At 39.5% G+C, this 18,888-nt stretch overlaps 1 protein-coding gene across 24 annotated transcripts in view; it reads left to right on the plus strand.

The window, feature by feature from the left end:
• The window catches only part of LOC108301098 (phosphodiesterase 4D interacting protein), a 151,588-nt gene that overhangs the window by 66,615 nt on the left and 66,085 nt on the right, over nt 1–18,888 (plus strand). For 14 of the 24 annotated variants that reach the window (XM_037736973.1, XM_037736968.1, XM_037736979.1 and 11 more), the window contains exons 1-9: nt 3,888–5,536; nt 12,513–12,644; nt 13,700–13,819; nt 14,059–14,151; nt 14,291–14,503; nt 16,120–16,278; nt 17,176–17,289; nt 17,465–17,602; nt 18,369–18,548. In XM_037736973.1, coding sequence (XP_037592901.1) covers nt 4,412–5,536; nt 12,513–12,644; nt 13,700–13,819; nt 14,059–14,151; nt 14,291–14,503; nt 16,120–16,278; nt 17,176–17,289; nt 17,465–17,602; nt 18,369–18,548 — 2,274 coding nt within the window. In that variant the 5' untranslated portion in view covers nt 3,888–4,411. Of the gene's footprint in view, nt 1–3,745; nt 5,537–12,512; nt 12,645–13,699; nt 13,820–14,058; nt 14,152–14,290; nt 14,504–16,119; nt 16,279–17,175; nt 17,290–17,464; nt 17,603–18,368; nt 18,549–18,888 lie in introns of those variants that run through there. The other 10 variants (XM_017524148.2, XM_037736989.1, XM_037736988.1 and 7 more) reach the window with 3 other exon arrangements.

Raw genomic sequence — 18,888 nt, forward strand, 5'->3', positions numbered from 1 at the left:
TGCAAAAGCCCTAAGTTTCACCTGAACGCATGCCTTGCTTCAATCATAGGTGTTTGGTGTACACACGCATATAAAATATTTTCCTAGGGTCGGGCACAGTGGAACCCTGGAGGCAGACGTTGCAGTGAGCCAAGATTGTGCCACTGCACTCCAGCCTGGGTGACAGAGTGAGACTTCATCTCAAAAAAAAAAAAGCTCATATGGATAGGCTTAAGTTTTTAATTTGCAATTGGGCCTTTTATAGATTTTCTTCTGGGCTATATTTTATAATATTTTCCTAATTTTAAAAACTGTTCCTAAAGTGGGGGTGACTTTCTACCAAAGAAATCCCTTAGATTAAAATTTTGGGGGCAATACATATTTTTAATTTATTTACTCCTTATAACCTTTTGAATTGAGATATACTAATATGTATACAATCTACAGATCTAAGTACCCTGTTCAATGAGCTTCAACAACTGTACATACTCATGTCATCTTTATCCAAAACAAAATACAGAACATCTTCATCACCTCAGAAAATTTCTTTGTGCCCCTTTGCAATCGCTTCTCACCCCGTCTCTCACTGTTCAACCACTTCCAGACTTCTACCATTATAGATCTGTTTTTCCTATAGTCTATTATTAGACTTAAGATGAGATCAGGTGCATTCGGGGTAGTACAGCCGTAGACCTGTTGTTAGACTTCAAATAAATGGAATCATACAGGATATTCTCATTTACATATGGTTTGTTTCACTTAAGATGTTTTCAAGATTCATCCATATCACCTGTTTCTGAGTTCATTCTTTTTGTTGCTGACTAGTATTGTATTGTATTGTATGTATGGTATTGTATGAATACACCAAAATGTGTTTCATCTACCTTTTTTCTTAGTAACAAATATTTTTTATCACAAAAGCAGTACTTACTGTAAGTATGTAACACATAATGTAAAAAATTATAGAAAATAAGGAAAAAAGAAAATACCCATAATTCTACTTTCTAGACATAACCATTACTAATAACTTGTGTACCCCTTTGAACTTTGGTTTATATAAATTATTTACTTATATATTTATCATATGTAGTATAAAAATTCTTATTTTAGGTTTAAGTTTTACTACTTAGACCCTGATATTAGTGTGTTAAATTGGCAGTCCTTAGCTTTAACCATATTTTCTAAATTAAATAAAATCTATAATTAATACCCGAACATTCATTGTCCAAAATTCAAATGATATACAGTCTATAGAATAAAAAGTAAATGCCCTTGTATAGCCCCACCTTAGGTAACCAATTCAACTGCAAACTCCTGACCACAGGATAATAATAAGGACCAAGAAGTGCAGAATTTATTATCACACAATTTTTCTAAGTTTTAATTTTATATTTTTATTTTCAAGGTTTGTTATCTCTATACCAGTGATCTTTTTGTTGGGAATACATTATTTTATAATTCCAAATGCTCATGTAGGAACTAATTCTAGTACAGTAGCTTATATCCATTTTGAGATAGTTTGTACTATTTTCTCTGGAAGTGAACAGAGTGCCATCTTCAAATTTCCTGATTGCAGAGTGGTTTATTCCCATCTGTTTTTGAAAGCCTAGATATGTATAGCTTTCTCAGTATATTGATCTTTATTTACAGCAAACATATTCTTCAATGGCAAATTGCCTTTTCACCATTTGTATTGACCTGTATGTCTACACCAAGCTATCTATATACTGTCATTAAAATTTGGAGACTATCAATCAGATGCAAAATCCTTTTGAGGAACAGAGAATAATCCAAAGTATAATTCAGAGTTTGCTCTTGAAGAGCACTTTGTTTCATTCACATTTGCCTAACAGGAAAATGTGGCTTGCATTGACAGTAAAAAATGAACTCTTGATTATACTTAAGACTGGGTACAGCAGAGTAGTGTCTTGGCAGGCAGTCTGTCTTTCCATCAGTCAGGGTAAGTCCAGGAACTCTTTGCCTTTCTATAGATCATGGATTCCAAAGCGTGTTGCTTAATTTCTTCCGACTTTGAAGTTCACCTACCTAGAAGCAGGCAAAAATGCAGCTGTAGTTTTACTTGAAATGCTTTTATATTCTCGGTTTTCGGGTCAGAATATACATAGTAGATGAAATTACATATACAAAATTCTATAGCCTATGATATTAGGCCATTCTTGCATTGCTACTGAGATCAGGTAATGTATAAGAAAAGAGGCTTAATTGGCTCACAGTTCTGCAGTCATTATAGGAAGCATGGTGCTGGCATCTGCTTGGCTTCTGGCGAGGCTTCAGGAAGGTTACAATCATGGTGGAAGGTGAAGGGGGAACAAACAGGTGACATGGCCAGAGCAGGAACGAGATGGGGCCATGGATGCGCCACAAACTTTTAAATGACCAGATATCAAAAACTCACTCACTATTGCAAGGGTAGCACAAACCCATGAGGGATCCACACCCCTGACCCAAACACCTCCCACCAGGCCCCACCTCCAAGGCTGGGGATTACAATTCAACATGAAATTTGGCGGGGCCATATGTTCAAATAGTACTGCCTACTAAGCCCAAAGCTCTGACTGTCCTCTTACAATGGAGCTACTAGATTTTGCTCTGCTGATTAAGAGAACAATACAGTCTTATGTAGGCAGAGCCCCATAATGTTTTAAAATTACTTAAAATATTCTAATTCATATTAAAACAATATTAGCTATTATTTAATAAGCTAAACACAGTTCAAGCATTTCCTCAAAATCATCTCATTTCGTCTTCAGGAAGACGTTTGAGGGCTTATTATGAACTCTCATAGATGGCAGTTGGATATCTTCAAGCTTAGGAGTATGGGCTCTGTCCTGGGGATGAGGTTCAGAAAAACTTAGATGTTGCTGGCCTTAGCTTATGAGGTCAAAACTTAGCATGATTAGAACTGGGAAATGTCCTGCTCCAGGGGACTGCGAGTGACCGCTGAGGTTGTTCCTCTTGTGTCTGAATGCCTCTCAAGCCAGGAAGAGAATTCTTTATTAAAGGAACGGTCGGAGGTAACTGCATTCCACGCAGTCAGAGCTCTTTGTGTGCAATCCAGGTTTTAGTCCCGAGGGTGGAGGCCCTGCCACTGCCGAGTGCCCAGTAATCCGGGTTCCCACTGAGGTCAGTGAAGTTCCCAGCTCGTCCTGCGCGAGCCGCACTCCCCGACACTGCAGCCCTCGCCGAAAGAAGTTCCGTGCTTTGGCTAGTGTTTATTTACCCTCTCCTGCCCTGAAATAATGCGAGAGAGACTTCAGTGGACGCCATCCACTCGCGGGTGGCTGCATCCTTGAAAAAGCCCATTATTCTTCTATTATCTTCAAAATCTTGGTTAACCAGATTCACATTGTATTTACAGGCTCTTTCTCAGGTGACCGCTCGGTGTTCTTTTTGTCTAAAGTAGGGCAGGGCGCCCAAGGGTGCTAACCTTCTCCCCACCCACGCCGAGGGAGAAACACTCGGCTACTCTTTTTTCGCGGTAAAGGATGCACGGCACGCCCCGCGCACCCCTCAGGACACCAGGGTTTCCCCGCCGGCATCGCAGCCTCAGGGCCTTAGAACGCAGGCGGGGCGGGGGCGGGACGGGCCCGGCTGCCGGGAGGCGGCGGCGGTGCGCAGCGGTACCTAGCGGCACTGCCGGGCTGCGCCCGCTGAGGACGTGGCACTGCACGAGGACACAGCGGGAGGGGATGCGGCTTTCTCCTCCCAGCGAGGAGGAGCCTCGGGACATCCTGCAGAGGCGGGAGGATCCTTGAGGGGACTGGCGCGCCTGTCAGGTGAGCCTTAGCAGATGGAGGCGGCTGGCTGCGCTGTGCGGCTGCTGTGCTCTCCGCTCCGCGCCCGCCGTCAGCCGGGTGTGTGACAGGATTTGGGGCGAGGGGCGCGCCGGCCACTCCCCGCATGCGCAGAGCCGGGAGCCCGCCGACCGGCCTACAGCTCCCAGGAGAGGCGTGTGGAGGCCGCAGACGCGGAGCGGCGGGCGCCATCTTGAAATCCGATCCTCCGTCCCTGAGGCTTTGCGTCTGCGCGGGCGGCCGGGGATCCTCTGGGAGCCCGGCCTGCTAACAGGGGAGGACGTTGAGGACGCTGCGGCTGGCGGGAGAGACCGCTGGGGGCGATAAGGCAGGGTCGGAGCGCGGCCTGCGCGGCTGTCACTCAGCATCCCCCTAGGCGTTCCCACGCCCGCCCGCTGCCCTAGGGGCGGGGCTGACGGCTCTGGTACCCGGAGCCGGCGCGCGGGGCAGGGCTGCGCCCCTGCAGAGTGGGGACCCCACTGGTCTGTGCCATGCTGACCCGAGGCCACCGAGGCGGGAGACAGAGCGCAGCGAGGAGCCAGGGAGTGGTCACCCAGTAGCCGCTGCCGCCGCCGCCGCCGCCGCCGCGGGAAGCTCGGCACCCGCCGGGAGGGAAGATGAAGGAGATTTGCAGGATCTGTGCCCGTGAGCTGTGTGGAAACCAGCGGCGTTGGATCTTCCACACGGCGTCCAAGCTCAACCTCCAGGTTCTGCTCTCGCACGTCCTGGGCAAGGATGTCCCCCGCGATGGCAAAGCCGAGTTCGCTTGCAGCAAGTGTGCTTTCATGCTTGATCGAATCTATCGATTCGACACCGTTATTGCCCGGATCGAAGCGCTTTCTATTGAGCGCTTGCAAAAGCTGCTGCTGGAGAAGGATCGCCTCAAGTTCTGCATTGCCAGCATGTATCGGAAGAATAACGACGACTCTGGCGCGGAGACCAAGGCGGGGAATGGGACGGTTGACATGTCCGTCCTACCCGATGCCAGATACTCTGCACTGCTCCAGGAGGACTTCGCCTATTCAGGGTTTGAGTGCTGGGTTGAGAATGAGGATCAGACTCAGGAGCCACACAGCTGCCATGCTTCGGAAGGCCCTGGAAACCGACCCAGGAGATGCCGTGGTTGTGCAACTTTGCGGGTTGCTGATTCTGACTATGAAGCCATTTGTAAGGTGCCTCGAAAGGTGGCCAGAAGTATCTCCTGTGGCCCTTCTAGCAGGTGGTCCACCAGCATTTGCACTGAAGAACCAGCGCTGTCTGAGGTCGGGCCACCTGACTTAGCAAGCACAAAGGTACCCCCAGATGGAGAAAGCATGGAGGAAGAGACGCCGGGTTCCTCCGTGGAATCTTTGGATGCAAGCGTCCAGGCCAGCCCTCCACAACAGAAAGATGAGGAGACTGAGAGAAGTGCGAAGGAACTTGGGAAGTGTGACTGTTGTTCAGATGATCAGGCTCCGCAGCATGGGTGTAATCACAAGTTGGAGTTAGCTCTTAGCATGATTAAAGGTCTTGATTATAAGCCCATCCAGAGCCCCCGAGGGAGCAGGCTTCCGATTCCAGTGAAATCCAGCCCACCTGGAGCCAAGCCTGGCCATAGCATGACAGATGGAGGTAGTTCCGGTTTCCTTAACAGGTCTTTGAAACCCCTTTACAAGACACCTGTGACTTATCCCTTGGAGCTTTCAGACCTGCAGGAGCTGTGGGATGATCTCTGTGAAGATTATTTGCCGCTCCGGGTCCAGGTATACAAAATAGCTACACACTGCCTTTCTGATTATAGCTAGCTGGCCTCTGGCTTCACATGATTTCGGCCTAGGTGGAGGCTAGTAATATTCCAGACTTGAGAAAATCATGGGCCCATTTTTGCTGCACCTTTTGCTATGTCTCTTACAGAAACGTGATTTGCACTCATATAATTTTCATTTCACAATCCTTTTTGTAAAATCTGTTGGCCTTCCCGTTATCAAATTGTATACCTTTTAAAACAAAAAGGTAAAGATTCCCAGTTCACTTTTATTCTATAAAAAGACATTTAATTTCATTTCGGGCACTAGAACTTTTCCTCTTAATTCCCTTTTCCTTCTTTTTTTTTTTTTTTTTTTTTTTTTTTTTTTTTTTTTTTTTTTTTTTTTTTTTTTTTGTTAGACGTTTCCTCCCAATAGCTTTCTGTTAGGCAGTTAGTTCTCTAGTTCTTCCCAGAGCATTAAGGCTTTCATCCGTAAAATGCCTGTAAATGATTACAGCATAAGGTAAAGGTTTGGGGAAAACCTATTAATTTACCAGTAAAGTATTATAACATCTGGACAATATTTATTATAATTAATAGATCATTTGAGGATTAGTGATGACTCATAAAAGAGACAGGAATTCAAGTATTCAAGTACGATTTTGTCACTGAAAATGTTAAGGCAGAAACTGTTCACAGCCAGAACTTTACTGAGTTGTACTAGAAATTATTTGATATTAAGAAAGGATTAATCGGGCCGGGCGCAGTGGCTCACGCCTATAATCCCGGCACTTTGGGAGGCCGAGGCGGGTGGATCACGAGGTCAAGAGGTCAAGACCATCCTGGTCAACATTGTGAAACCCTGTCTCTGCTAAAAATACAAAAATTAGCTGGGCGTGGTGGCGCGCGCCTGTAGTCCCAGCTACTCGGGAGGCTGAGGCAGGAGAATTGCTTGAACCCAGGAGGCGGAGGTTGCGTTGAGCCGAGATCTCGCCATTGCTCTCCAGCCTGGGTAACAAGAGCAAAACTCCGTCTCAAAAAGAAAAAAAAGGATTAATCCATTATTGGATCAGAGGAGAGTTTCATCCATTATAGTCTCAAATACTTAATAATTAGAGGATGGCAGTTGCTTAATTTGAGCTATTCATGTCTGCCCAGTAGATTCGGTACCAACCTTTTAAATTCAGCTGTGGTAGTTTGTTCCTATAGCAACAGTAAATGCTAGGTTCAGTTAACTTTGTGAAACATTCTGGCATGTCCCACTTGATACAACTTCTTTAATGATACAGTCACAAAGGTAGAAGGCATTTTTAGAAAGCTTGCTACTGGTCAACATCTTTCCAGAAATTTAGAACCTAATAAGTGTCATCGTTAATGGTCACATGACATTTTTGAAACGTAGTTCTATGATATGTATATTTTCTATCACAATAAGATCCTAAACAGAAAACAGGAGAAAAGTTTTTAAACTTACACAAAATTAAGAGAAACAGCATAGATGAAAGTGTCATAAAAGGTAAAAAGTCAGTGTGTTTTCATTTATATGAAATATTAAGTATTGTTTGCTTAACACCGTGTACTTCTATTCTTTTGCTGCTTTTTCTTTCAGTGGAGCCTCACAGCTAAATTTGGGCTTTAAGGTATTTCTGTGACTAGATATAGGTGTTACAAATTAAACATGTTGTTTTCATATTAGGCTCTAAAATTAGTTGGGCCAGGGTGGATGGGAAATAAACTCATTCCCGCAACCCCCCACCAAATATGGCCAATATTGTAAAACATTACATAAAGATTGAGAAAATAATAGCCAAAATAAGATTTTTTTTCTCCATATTTAAATACTATATGTTGGCGACTGGATTTTGAAATTGAGAAGGATTTTAAAGATCACCTTTAGGCAGTTTCTCCATTTGGAGATATGGAAAGTTCATTGTTTAACCAACTTAGCCCATGCAGAGACAAAGATTTCTGACCATTCTCAGGCAAGACATTTAATTCTATACATTAAACCTCATTGTGTGAAGTATATAAATGTAAGTAAGTGTTTATTTTAAACTAGGAGCTCTCTTTCTTTAACCTGAAGATGCCTGGAGGCTTCTTTAGAGATTACGTGGAAGAAAAAAATGTCATCTGAATGAACACATAAACTATGGTAACTGTATCTATGAGTCAAGTCCCTTTACTTAAGTGAATTTGGACATTAGATCTTTAAAATAATAGCACATGACCTTTCTTACATTATTTACTGTCTCCAGAAAGACAAAAATTGGGAAGAGGGAGAAAATGTCATTCAGCTTCAAGAAATGTGGCATTTAATTATTATGCCATTTTCTCTTAATAATTTAGGATGTCAGGGAAAATAGATGAATTGGGCCCAACATGTTTGGAAATAAAATAGGCAGCAAATCTATTGTTGAAATCTGGTTACTTTTAAAGCTCCTTAAGAGCCTTATGACAAAACCAGTGCTAGGGATAATGGCAGACTGGTTTTTGTCTATTTCTCTGAACAAATGTGGAAAGAATAGAAATAATGTAAATCTTTTTTTGCTAGTTCCCTTTTTAGTTTGTAGAAACACAAAACCGTGAAAGCAAAAATGTTTCCTTTCGTTCAGTTGTGCCACAAATATGAAGAAAATCTTTTAAAGAGCAAGATTGTTCTGTAAGGTCATTTTGATTCCTTTGTCTAATCCTCCGCTTACCATATTGTATGCATATTGTATGCACTATTAAATATTAACATCTAGATTCCTCCTGATTGCTTTTCCTCTTTTTTCTTTACTTCTTTCCCTCTCTTCTTCTTTCTTCCTTTCTTATTTATTAAAAATAGCAACAGTATAGTTTTGCTTACTGATATTCTGATATTATACAAAGTAATTTATTTGCCTTCCTAGGAATTTATGTATGTTCAGATATCTAAAGAAAGGTTTGAAGCCTTCTTCTACCTGGTAATTCCCTTCTTTATCATCTGGCCCTGAACTAGAACAGCTATCATGGGAGGGGTGTGGTCCCTTAGTAAATAGCAATGAGCTCTGGCCCATATGCAATTTCCCTTTCTATCTAAATTCAAAGAACAGGAGATCTTTGCTTTAAACCTTGCAATGCCAAGGTGTGCTCCTTTGGGACTATGGTAAATTTATCCCACTCATATTTTAGCTGTATAAAGTGGATCAGGCCCTTTGGAAGATGTTGGCATTAGATGCTGGTAAAAGATTAGGCCTTTAATTTTATGCTAGTCAGTGGTTCTTGTCTGTCTCCTATTATTAACAATAGGGATGAAAATTATAACAGTTTGAGATCTATAGCTCACTACTGGGAGGACTAAAAAGTGCCAAGAAAAATGCTGTTAACACAAAAGGTCTAAAAACTGGCCTTAGCCTAAAAGTCTCATATTAGGCAACACTAGGCCTGGAAGCAGTTCTCTTTTCTGATACTGGAAAGCCTTTGTCCTAATTCTGAGTCAAAAGTGACTTAATTTAAAATTATATTATCATTTCCACATGATTTTAGTACATAAGTTCCTTGAGAATAACACTGATTCTATCAAATCAGGTATTATTTCTCGGGCCACACTATCATCGTAGGAGTGATTGTTTTATGTACCTGATACTTCACAAGAATTCATTATGTTGTTGACTCAGTGGAACTTGCTGAGTGCTCTTTCAGCAGACTGTTACCTGCAAGGACATTTTTCTGAGATGTAAAATAGTAAATTATTACAAATAAAGGAGAAACAAATACCTTCCAACTTTTAGGTTAGTATGTGATTTCTTATGATTATTCATGCCAAGATTGGTTCATATGAGAGTCAGATTCTTTATGTACTTTCCTGTTGCACTCTTTGGCTTTAAAGTTGCTGTCTGAATGTATATTATATGTAGCCTTATTTCTAAGAGAGCCACTGAAGGCCTGTTTTTTTTTTTTTTTTTTTTTTTTTTTTTTTTTTTTTTTTTTTTTTTTTTTTTTTTTTTTTTTGTTCTTGTTTATTAATCAAAAACTTTTGATCTCTGCAGTATTCCTGGCATTATGGTAGGCAGTGGGTTTATAGAAATGAGAGATACATTCCCAACCTGAGTGGGAATCCACTTCAGTTTAATTGGATTTTTTCCCCGATTTCCCATGTAACCTTGGACTAATTACATCTCTAAGTTTCTATTTCCATGTATATAAAATAGGATTGGATTAGATGGTTAGTTTATAAAGTTTCTTTCACCGCTCTAAGATTCTTTGGTTTAAAGAAAATAAATATGACCACCTTCCCTGCCATTTTAAGCTTGAAGCTATTTTCTTTAATTCTGCCTGTTAAAGTTTAAATTTCAAAATATCATACTGTAGATGTTATTGTTATTTTACACTGAGCAAGTAAGCCAAATTTTATGGAGAGAGTTTTATCATTAAGTAAATGATAAATTTATTTATTAGTTGGAATTGTTGTAAATATCTATTAATGTGGTTACCTTGTCCGTGGTGTGACATAGTTCGTATTGCCTTGGGTGAAGGCTTTCTGTTATACCCACAACAACAAATATCTCATTTAAATAATTTTTTCAGAAGTCATTATCCTTGCTGCTTTTTTTCCCTTCTCCCATTATCCAGTCCACCAGCAAGTCCTGTTAGCTGTACTTTCAAAACATATCCATATCCATCCATTTATTTTCCCCTCCCTTACTACCACCAGAATCCAGGCCACTATTGTCTTTCACCTGCAGCCTCCTAGCTGGTCTCTCTGCTTCTGTTGGCGCTCCCCAATAATTCATTTACCACTGTGTGATCTTTTGAAAACTTATGTATGATTGCCTGTTAAAAAAAAAAAAAAAAAACGGCATCTATTCTCATTCCAATTAAAATGAAATCCAGCTTCATTAACCCTGCTGTCTGAGGCTGGATGTGACCTGGTCCCCCACTGCCTCTCCACCCCATTGAGTGTCCCTATCCCCTTTGCCCACTATGCTGTAGCCCTGTGCTATCCAGCAAGCTAGCCACTAGCCTTTAGGAGCTGTTGAGCCCTTGAAATGTGGCTAGTCAGAATTGAGATGTGCTGTGAGTATAAAATCAACCTTGAATTTCAGACTTATGAAAAATCATGTAAAGTATCTCATTAATAATTTTGATATTGTTTGTTTATGACAACATTTTGGATATATTGGGTTAAATAAAATATTTTGTTAAAATTAAGCTTACCTATTTTTTACTTTGTTCATTGAAGCTACTAGAAAATTAAAAATTACATAGATGGCTCACATTATATTTCTATTAGAGAATACTACTCTAGCCGCAGAGGCCTTTCTCTTTTCCAGGCTCATATTCCATTATCTGTTCTTTCTCCCTGGATTGTTCTGCTGATCTTTGCAGGACTGGTTCTGTTTCCTTCAGATCTCTATTTAAGTACTGCCTCATAAAGACCTTTCTCTGATCAAGCAATTTAGAGTAATTTAACCACCAACTCTATTGTACTTTCCTATTTTACTGCATAGGGCTTGTCCCCAATGCTTTTCCCTTGTTTGTTTATTATGTACTCCCCACTCCAAGCCCTGCAAAACATGTTTCAAGAGCGCAGGGACTTTGTCTTGCATGGTACCCTATCTTCAGGACAGTGCTTAGTACATAGTTAGTGTGCAGCAGGTATCTGTTATGTCAGCATTGTATTCCTCACAGTGCCTCACATGGTGCTTTGCTTATTATAGCATTTGGTAGGTGTTAGAAAAGTTGATAAATAGCACTGAAGGAATAAAAAAGATTTTTCTTCTGAAATCTTTATGCATCCAGTCAGTTGCTAGCAGGAAGGGATTTAAGATAAGCTGTAATTCCACTGCCTTGAAGGTAGCAATCAAGCCTGAAAGCATGAGGGAAAGAAAAATTGAATAGCAGTTGCCTTTTTTCTCTTGGTGAATTTAGAATTTATATTCCTAATTGAAATGAAAACAGGTATGGAGGCGGGGAGATCAAATTTAATTGTCACGGTAAATTTGTAAAGTTTTATTTTGACATTCTTAGCTTGTAGTGATGACTAGGAATAGTTCAATAAGTTTGTCTTATTGTCCCATATGTAAATCATACTTTTTTTTGCTCCTGAATCTTTTTAGTGAATTGATATTTCTGTAAAACATATCTCCTTCCCTGTTCACTATGGATTATTTATCTATGCTTATGCTGTAAATCTACCTTTAAGTAGGCACATCTATTTTAAACTTATTTTATTTGTTCTCTTTTTATTTTGAAACAATTTCAAATGTCCAGAGACATTATAAGAGAAATACCAAGAACTCCCATATGACCCTCACTCGGATTTACCAGTTGCAAATATTTTGTCACGTTCGCTTTATCTCTCTCACTCTCTGTATTTGCACATTATATTTTTTAAATTCTTGATCCATTGGAGAATTAGTTGTAGATATTATACTCCTTTACCCTAAATACTTCAGCATTATTTCCTAATGACAAGGACATCTCATATAATTACAGTACAATTACCAAATTTAGAAAATTAGACATTGATAAAATACTATTATCTAATATACAGTTCACATCAAAATCTGCCAATTTTTCCAATAATGTGAAACAAGCATGTTGTAAGAAAGGTAGCTGGAATGTAACTTCTCTCAGGAGTAGTGTGAGTTTGATGAGTATGCCTTTTCAACTCCTTGATTAAAAATAGAACAAAGCAAATATTTGGTCATTGCAAGCATTTCATGTATTAAATCCTCCCCTTCTCATTGAACTCTGAATGAGTTGCTTTCACTGAATAAATACATAGTGTTTGTGTGAATTGGTAGGGAAAAGTGGAGAGGGAAGCTAGAGAGCATGGTACAAATGGAGGTGAATCAGCGCTCTTAGTAAGGAACAGGCCTGGCTTTAGGAATTTATACTGATAATTTATGCAACAAACGTGATTTCTAAATCTCGGGCAAAAGATGCAACAGACATTTTTGAAGATAAAAATAAAATTTTGTTGGCTGCATTTAATTCATCTTACTTATTTTGCTGTTTCTTCCCAGCCTGTGACTGAAGAGTTACTCAAACGACAAAAGCTGAATTCACATGAGACCACTGTAACTCATCAGTCTGTATCTGATTCCCATTTGGCAGAACTCCAGGAAAAAATCCAGCAAGCAGAGGCCACCAACAAGGTATTAGTATTATGCCCTAGGAGATGACAGAGTTTTCCTGAGGATGTGCCTGGCACTAGCCTGAATCCATCAGCCTGCGTAGGACTTGGGAGAGGAATGCTGTGTACTCCTTGTGCTCTAGGGAATATTTCATTTAAAAGTGTAGCTCTTCCCTTTATTCTTATCAAGATTTTAGCTTGTTCTGTACAGCTTATAATTTCTGGTGCTTTTCAGGTGTGTAATTAAAACTTGCATGCAGACCGGGCACAGTGGCTCACACCTGTAATCCCAGTGCTTTGGGAGCCAAGACAGACAGATCATGAGGTCAGGAGTTTGAGACCAGCCTGGTCAACATGATGAAACCCTGTCTCTACTAAAAACACAAAAAATTAGCCAGACGTTGTGGCAGGTGCCTGTAATCCCAGCTACTTGGGAGGCTGAGGCAGAAGAATCCCTTGAACCCGGGAGGTGAAGGCTGCCATGAGCTAAGACCATGCCACTGCACTCCAACCTGGGCAACAGAGTGAGACTCTGTCTCAGAAAACAAAACAAAACAAAAAACTTGCATACGATCTTTAACTGTAAAAGGCACAGAGATAGGAGGTCTGTGTTTTTTATTTTATCTTAACTTACCACTTTCTAGACTATGAATTTTAATGCCTGGTTTAGAAGAAAATTACTACAATTTGGGATGCTGAACTTGTGGCCTGGGTGCCCTTATAGTGCCCTCCTATGCTAGATAGCATAAGTTCTTTGGTCTTGGCATAAGGGATCCATATTATGAACCACGTGCCTAGTTGGTCCATGTGGAAAAGTCCCTAGTATGACTGTCATCATAAAGCAAGCACAGTGCATAAAAATTGAGACAATTGAGTACTGAAGGAAGTATTTCATTTTTCCTGCTAGTTTTTGTTGCTGATTGACTTATGACTCTAATGGTTACTGTATATGGGAAAAATAACAAGGTAATATCTCCTAAGAAATTCTTTAAATTCTAGATTTGAGGAAAGGCTATATTCACTTGAAGTTAAAAGACATCATTGACCTAAAAAACTGTTTTTCTTTGCTGAATTCAGATTCTTCAAGAGAAACTTAATGAAATGAGCTATGAACTAAAGTGTGCTCAGGAGTCATCTCAAAAGCAAGATGGTACAATTCAGAACCTCAAGGAAACTCTGAAAAGCAGGGAAAGTGAGGTAAAATATTTAGCAATCAAGGACCTGTGTGGAAACAATTGGTCCCATCAAAGTAGACAAGTATTTTATGTTTTGTCAAAATGGATATTGCCAAACTAACAGATCTTAGACTGGAGAAATTGTAGCTTAACATCAAATGATATTTTGGAATAGTCCTGGTACTAAAATCTGTACGGGTGAGATAATGGAATTTATAGTTAGTTTAGTAACATGTGTGATGTTCCCTCTCTCATTTTTAGACTGAGGAGTTGTACCGGGTGATTGAAGGTCAAAATGACACAATGGCAAAGCTTCGAGAAATGCTACACCAAAGCCAGCTTGGACAACTTCACGTATGTGAGGGTCACATAGGACAGGAGAGACTTCAGTTGGGGATGTGCCACTTTGGTTGCAGTCTTGATTTTATTTCCACAGTCTTTGCTGGGACTCAGTGCTTGCCCTCCTTGTGATTGATTTCTACTCTCTTTTCAGAGCTCAGAGGGTACTTCCCCAGCTCAGCAACAGGTGGCTCTGCTTGATCTTCAGAGTGCTTTATTCTGCAGCCAGCTTGAAATACAGAAGCTCCAGAGGGTGGTACGACAGAAAGAGCGCCAACTGGCTGACGCCAAACAATGTGTGCAGTTTGTAGAGGCTGCAGCACACGAGAGAGAACAGCAGAAAGAGGCTTCTTGGAAACATAACCGGGTAAATCATTAACTATTTTATAGCCCTAAATGCTGACTTTGTCCTGATAATGACTTTTTAGCAGGATAGTTTGTGTTGAACCATTGAGTCACTTGCCAATGGTTGTTGAACTCAAATACTTAGATTTGAACTCAAATAAAATTCAAGCTTAATAAAACTGCCCTTGTACCATGTGCTAGTCACAGTAGTCCCCCCTTATCCGCAGTTTCACTTTCCACGGTTTCAGTTATCGGTGTCAACCAGTCCAAAAATATTAAGATATTTCAAGAGAGACCACATTCACATAATTTTTATTATAGCATGTTGTTATAATTCTTCTATTTTATTGTTATTGTCAATCTGTTAGTATGTCTAATTTATAAGTAAAACTTTATCATAGTTATCTATGTATAGGAAAAAAACAGCATATATAGGCTTCCGTGCTAGCTGTGGTTTCAGGCATCCACTGGGCATCTTAGAATGTATCCTCTGTGGGTGACAGGGGACTACTGTGTTGAGTTGTGCCCTGGAAATACAAGGATGAATAGCACAGGCCCCGTTCTTTTAAGTTACTTATAGTTTAGTATGAGAGACTGTCACAAGCTGAATTTCAGTGTGGTAAGTTCCGAAGGGGATCTATGTATGGGGTCCTACAGGAATATCTAGCTGAGGCTGAGGAAAGGAGTTAAGGAAAGCTTCATGAAGTAGGAGATACCTGAGGTTATTCTTGAAGGATGGGTAAAACCAGACAGAAAAGTGAGGAAGAACCACTAAGGTCAGAGGAATGGCATGTGTGATAATCAGCCCTGTATTTTATTTTTTGTAATAAATACACAATTATAATAAATAATTGTGAATAATAAAATACACAATTCTTAAATGGTTCCTTTATCTTGTTAGCTTAGATCACATGTGTTTAGGATTTAAAAGATTTTTTTTGTGATCTCTTCAGCCCTTTAATACTCAGGTTTAAAAGTATAATTTTTGAAGGTTCTCCCTGGTTTAGTGGCTTGTAGATTAAATATTAGCCCTGAATTTCCTTTTGAAATATTAAAATTTCAGATGTCTTGGCAGGGTTGGGAAGTGGTGGAGGGATGGGGGTAGAAACAATTTTTAATTTTTTGTTATTTACCTAAAGGAAAAAATTTTCCAAGGTTTGTTTAGTTGATGAGAATATATATTTTGGGAGCTTTCTAAAGTAACAGATGATTTAAATATTACTGACTTTATTATTAGAAAAACATATATGGCAAACTAAGAAAGAAGAGTGATGGTCTCTGTGAGATCTTTAGAAAAAAAGGATGATGGGTATAGTCTATCCTTGACCTTATTGTAAATAATCCAGGTTTACAATGGGACAGATTCTCACTTAATGATTCTATAGATGTATCCTTTTTAAACAAAAAATAAGTATTGAACCATAACATCAAGCTTACTTCCTACCCTATTCACAATTTTTAAAATCATTTTCCACATCCTATTCAATTCATGTATGATATTTCTATAGCAATTTTACTAATGGCAGCTTGTCCTGGTTTATCTTTCATTTTATATGTCTTGAAAATTTTAAGGCTTCTATATGTAATAACCATGTGAGAATTTTAGGTCTCTTTAAAAAGGTAATATGTTTAATTCAGGAATTGCGAAAAGCCTTGCAACAGCTACAAGAAGAATTGCAGAATAAGAGCCAACAGCTTCGTGCCCAGGAAACTGAAAAATACAACGAGATTCGAACCCAGGAACAAAACATCCAGCACCTAAACCATAGTCTGAGTCACAAGGAGCAGTTGCTTCAGGTGAGCTTACATGATTTCAATAAAAACTAGGCTCATAGACCTCTGAAGTTTGTTTATATAATTTTAAGATATTAATGCCCCTGTGTTGAGTACCGGCTATATGAAAAAAAAAAAAAGAGATGGGAATCAGGAGGTGGAAATCAGGAGGATTTAAAATAAATAGAAAATAATTTATGAATTAACATGCTTACTAACAATTGTAAGAAACAGTACATACAGCCCTGACTTAAGCAGTCTTTTATTAAGTCTTTTATGAAGACTTAATATTCAGGAAATAGCTATTAAGCATATCAATGAGTGAAACACTTTTCTGGGCGTTGGAAAGACAAAAGATTTGGCTACTGCTCTCAGTTTAATAGATGAAGACAAACTGTACAGAAACTTAGAGTAATTTTGATGATAGAATGAAAGTTTTAGGGGAAAACGGTGCATTAACAAAGACTGTTCTGCTGCCTACTCTCAGCTTCAGTTTCATTGAATCCAGTACATTTCACTGAATGTACAATTTTATCATTGTATGCATAGTGTGCATAATTTTTTTCTTTAACACCCCCCCTTCCTTCTTCATTTAGGAAATCCTAGTCCTTTAATTAAGACTGACTGTAAATATTACATCCTCTGTGAGGTCTTTACTGACACCTGCAGGCAGAGTTAGGAAGTGCATCCTGTGTTCCCCTGGTAGTTAGCACATGTTGCAGAGCAGTTAATTCTATGTGTTGTGTCTGTTGTATGCTGCCAAATAGCTAAAAATTTGTATGTCTGTTACAGTCTCTGCTAAACTTGTTACTCTTGAGGAGAGTGATCACATCTTGTTATTTTTTATCCTGAATAACAAATTACTTGGCAGTTTAGTTAATATTGGGTAAAAGAATAAAGGAAACTGTTTTTTGGTCTCAGGAATTTCAGGAGCTCCTACAGTATCGAGATAAGTCAGACAAAACTCTTGAAGCAAATGAAATGTTGCTTGAGAAACTTCGCCAGCGTATACATGATAAAGCTGTTGCTCTGGAGGTATGTATCATCATTTTGCCCACTATGTATGTAGAAATTTGTGTCTACTTAAATTTGCTGCTTTGGGATTCGGTTGCTGCTTTGGGATTCGGTTTTCCATTCTTCCATCTTGTTGGATAAGAATGATCAGGATAATGAATCTTATAGTGCTTTAGGAATCTTCCTTTCCTTGCAGCGGGCTATAGATGAAAAATTCTCTGCTGTAGAAGAGAAAGAAAAAGAACTGCGTCAGCTTCGTCTTGCTGTGAGAGAGCGAGATCATGACTTAGAGAGACTGCGCGGTGTCCTCTCCTCCAATGAAGCTACTATGCAAGTAAGAGCAAAACCTATCACGACATGGTGTTCCTCTCCCACTTGTGTTCTAAGCCTGAAACATGACCCCCTTCCATCATTTTCTGAAAAACAGGGATTTTGCTTTATAAGAGCAGTCACTAGTTCCATCATCGTAGATTAGAAAGTGAGATATTTTAGCACTTCTACTTTCTTTTGTAATACAAAATTTGTGAGGCGAGCCAGTGAATATTGATTTGTTTACACAGTTCTGATTTATTTCCAATTCTTGTTCATACATAAATACACACACACACTCTCTCTCTCTCTCTTTCTCTCTTTCTCTCTCTCTCACTCTCTCTCTCTTTCTCTCTCACTTTTTTTTTTACTGAAGCATTGCCAGGGTGCAACTATTATGTTGTGTTTTCTACATTAATATTATATACATGTACGTGAATTGCCATAATTAGAATACTTGTTTATCAACATTTACTGTGGGCTTTTTTGGATGTTTGTTTTAGAGCTTATGTATCTTTCTGCCACTTTTTCGAGAAATCCTTTATAGCATAGTGTACTTCCTCCAGAAGACTTCATTTTATCATATATTCTATACTTAATCTCCCTACGATCTAGATAAAAGTTTCTAAAAACAAAAAAATAGATTAGTATAGCATTGTCTAGGTCAATGTTCTCCTCTTGCAAATAAAAATATTGATGGGAGTTGATTTAAAAGTGGATCTAATTTCTCATTTATCCTGAGGAGTATGGGGTAATGTTTTGACTGATGATTGCTCTCTTTATGGCTGTAGAGTATGGAGAGTCTCCTGAGAGCCAAAGGCCTGGAAGTGGAACAATTATCTGCTACCTGTCAAAACCTCCAGTGGCTGAAAGAAGAAACGGAAACCAAATTTACCCGTTGGCAGAAGGAACAAGAGAGTATCATTCAGCAGTTACAGACATCTCTGCATGACAGGAACAAAGAAGTAGAGGCAAGACTTCAGTTAACTTAAAGGCAGTTGGCTTAGTGATTATGTAAACTCAGCCTTGGATTAGTACTCTTCAGATCGGGAGGACTCTGACCCAGTCTTTAATTTCATTCTGTGCCTGGGCGAGTCATTGACTTTCACTGGGATTCTATTTTTCACATCTAGAAACTTAAGCTGGCAATTAACTTTCTCAAAGAAGTTATGTGAGAATTAATGAGACCTAAAAATTGCATCTTTTAATATAATAGCTAACCTTTATTAGTTACAGTATTCATGCTGGGTCAGGTACTGTTTTAAGATCTTAATGGATAGTAACTGGTTGAATCCTCACAAGTCCATGAGG

The sequence above is a fragment of the Cebus imitator genome, unplaced genomic scaffold, assembly GCF_001604975.1.
Source record: "Cebus imitator isolate Cc_AM_T3 unplaced genomic scaffold, Cebus_imitator-1.0 Scaffold32, whole genome shotgun sequence".
Classification (NCBI taxonomy): domain Eukaryota; kingdom Metazoa; phylum Chordata; class Mammalia; order Primates; family Cebidae; genus Cebus; species Cebus imitator.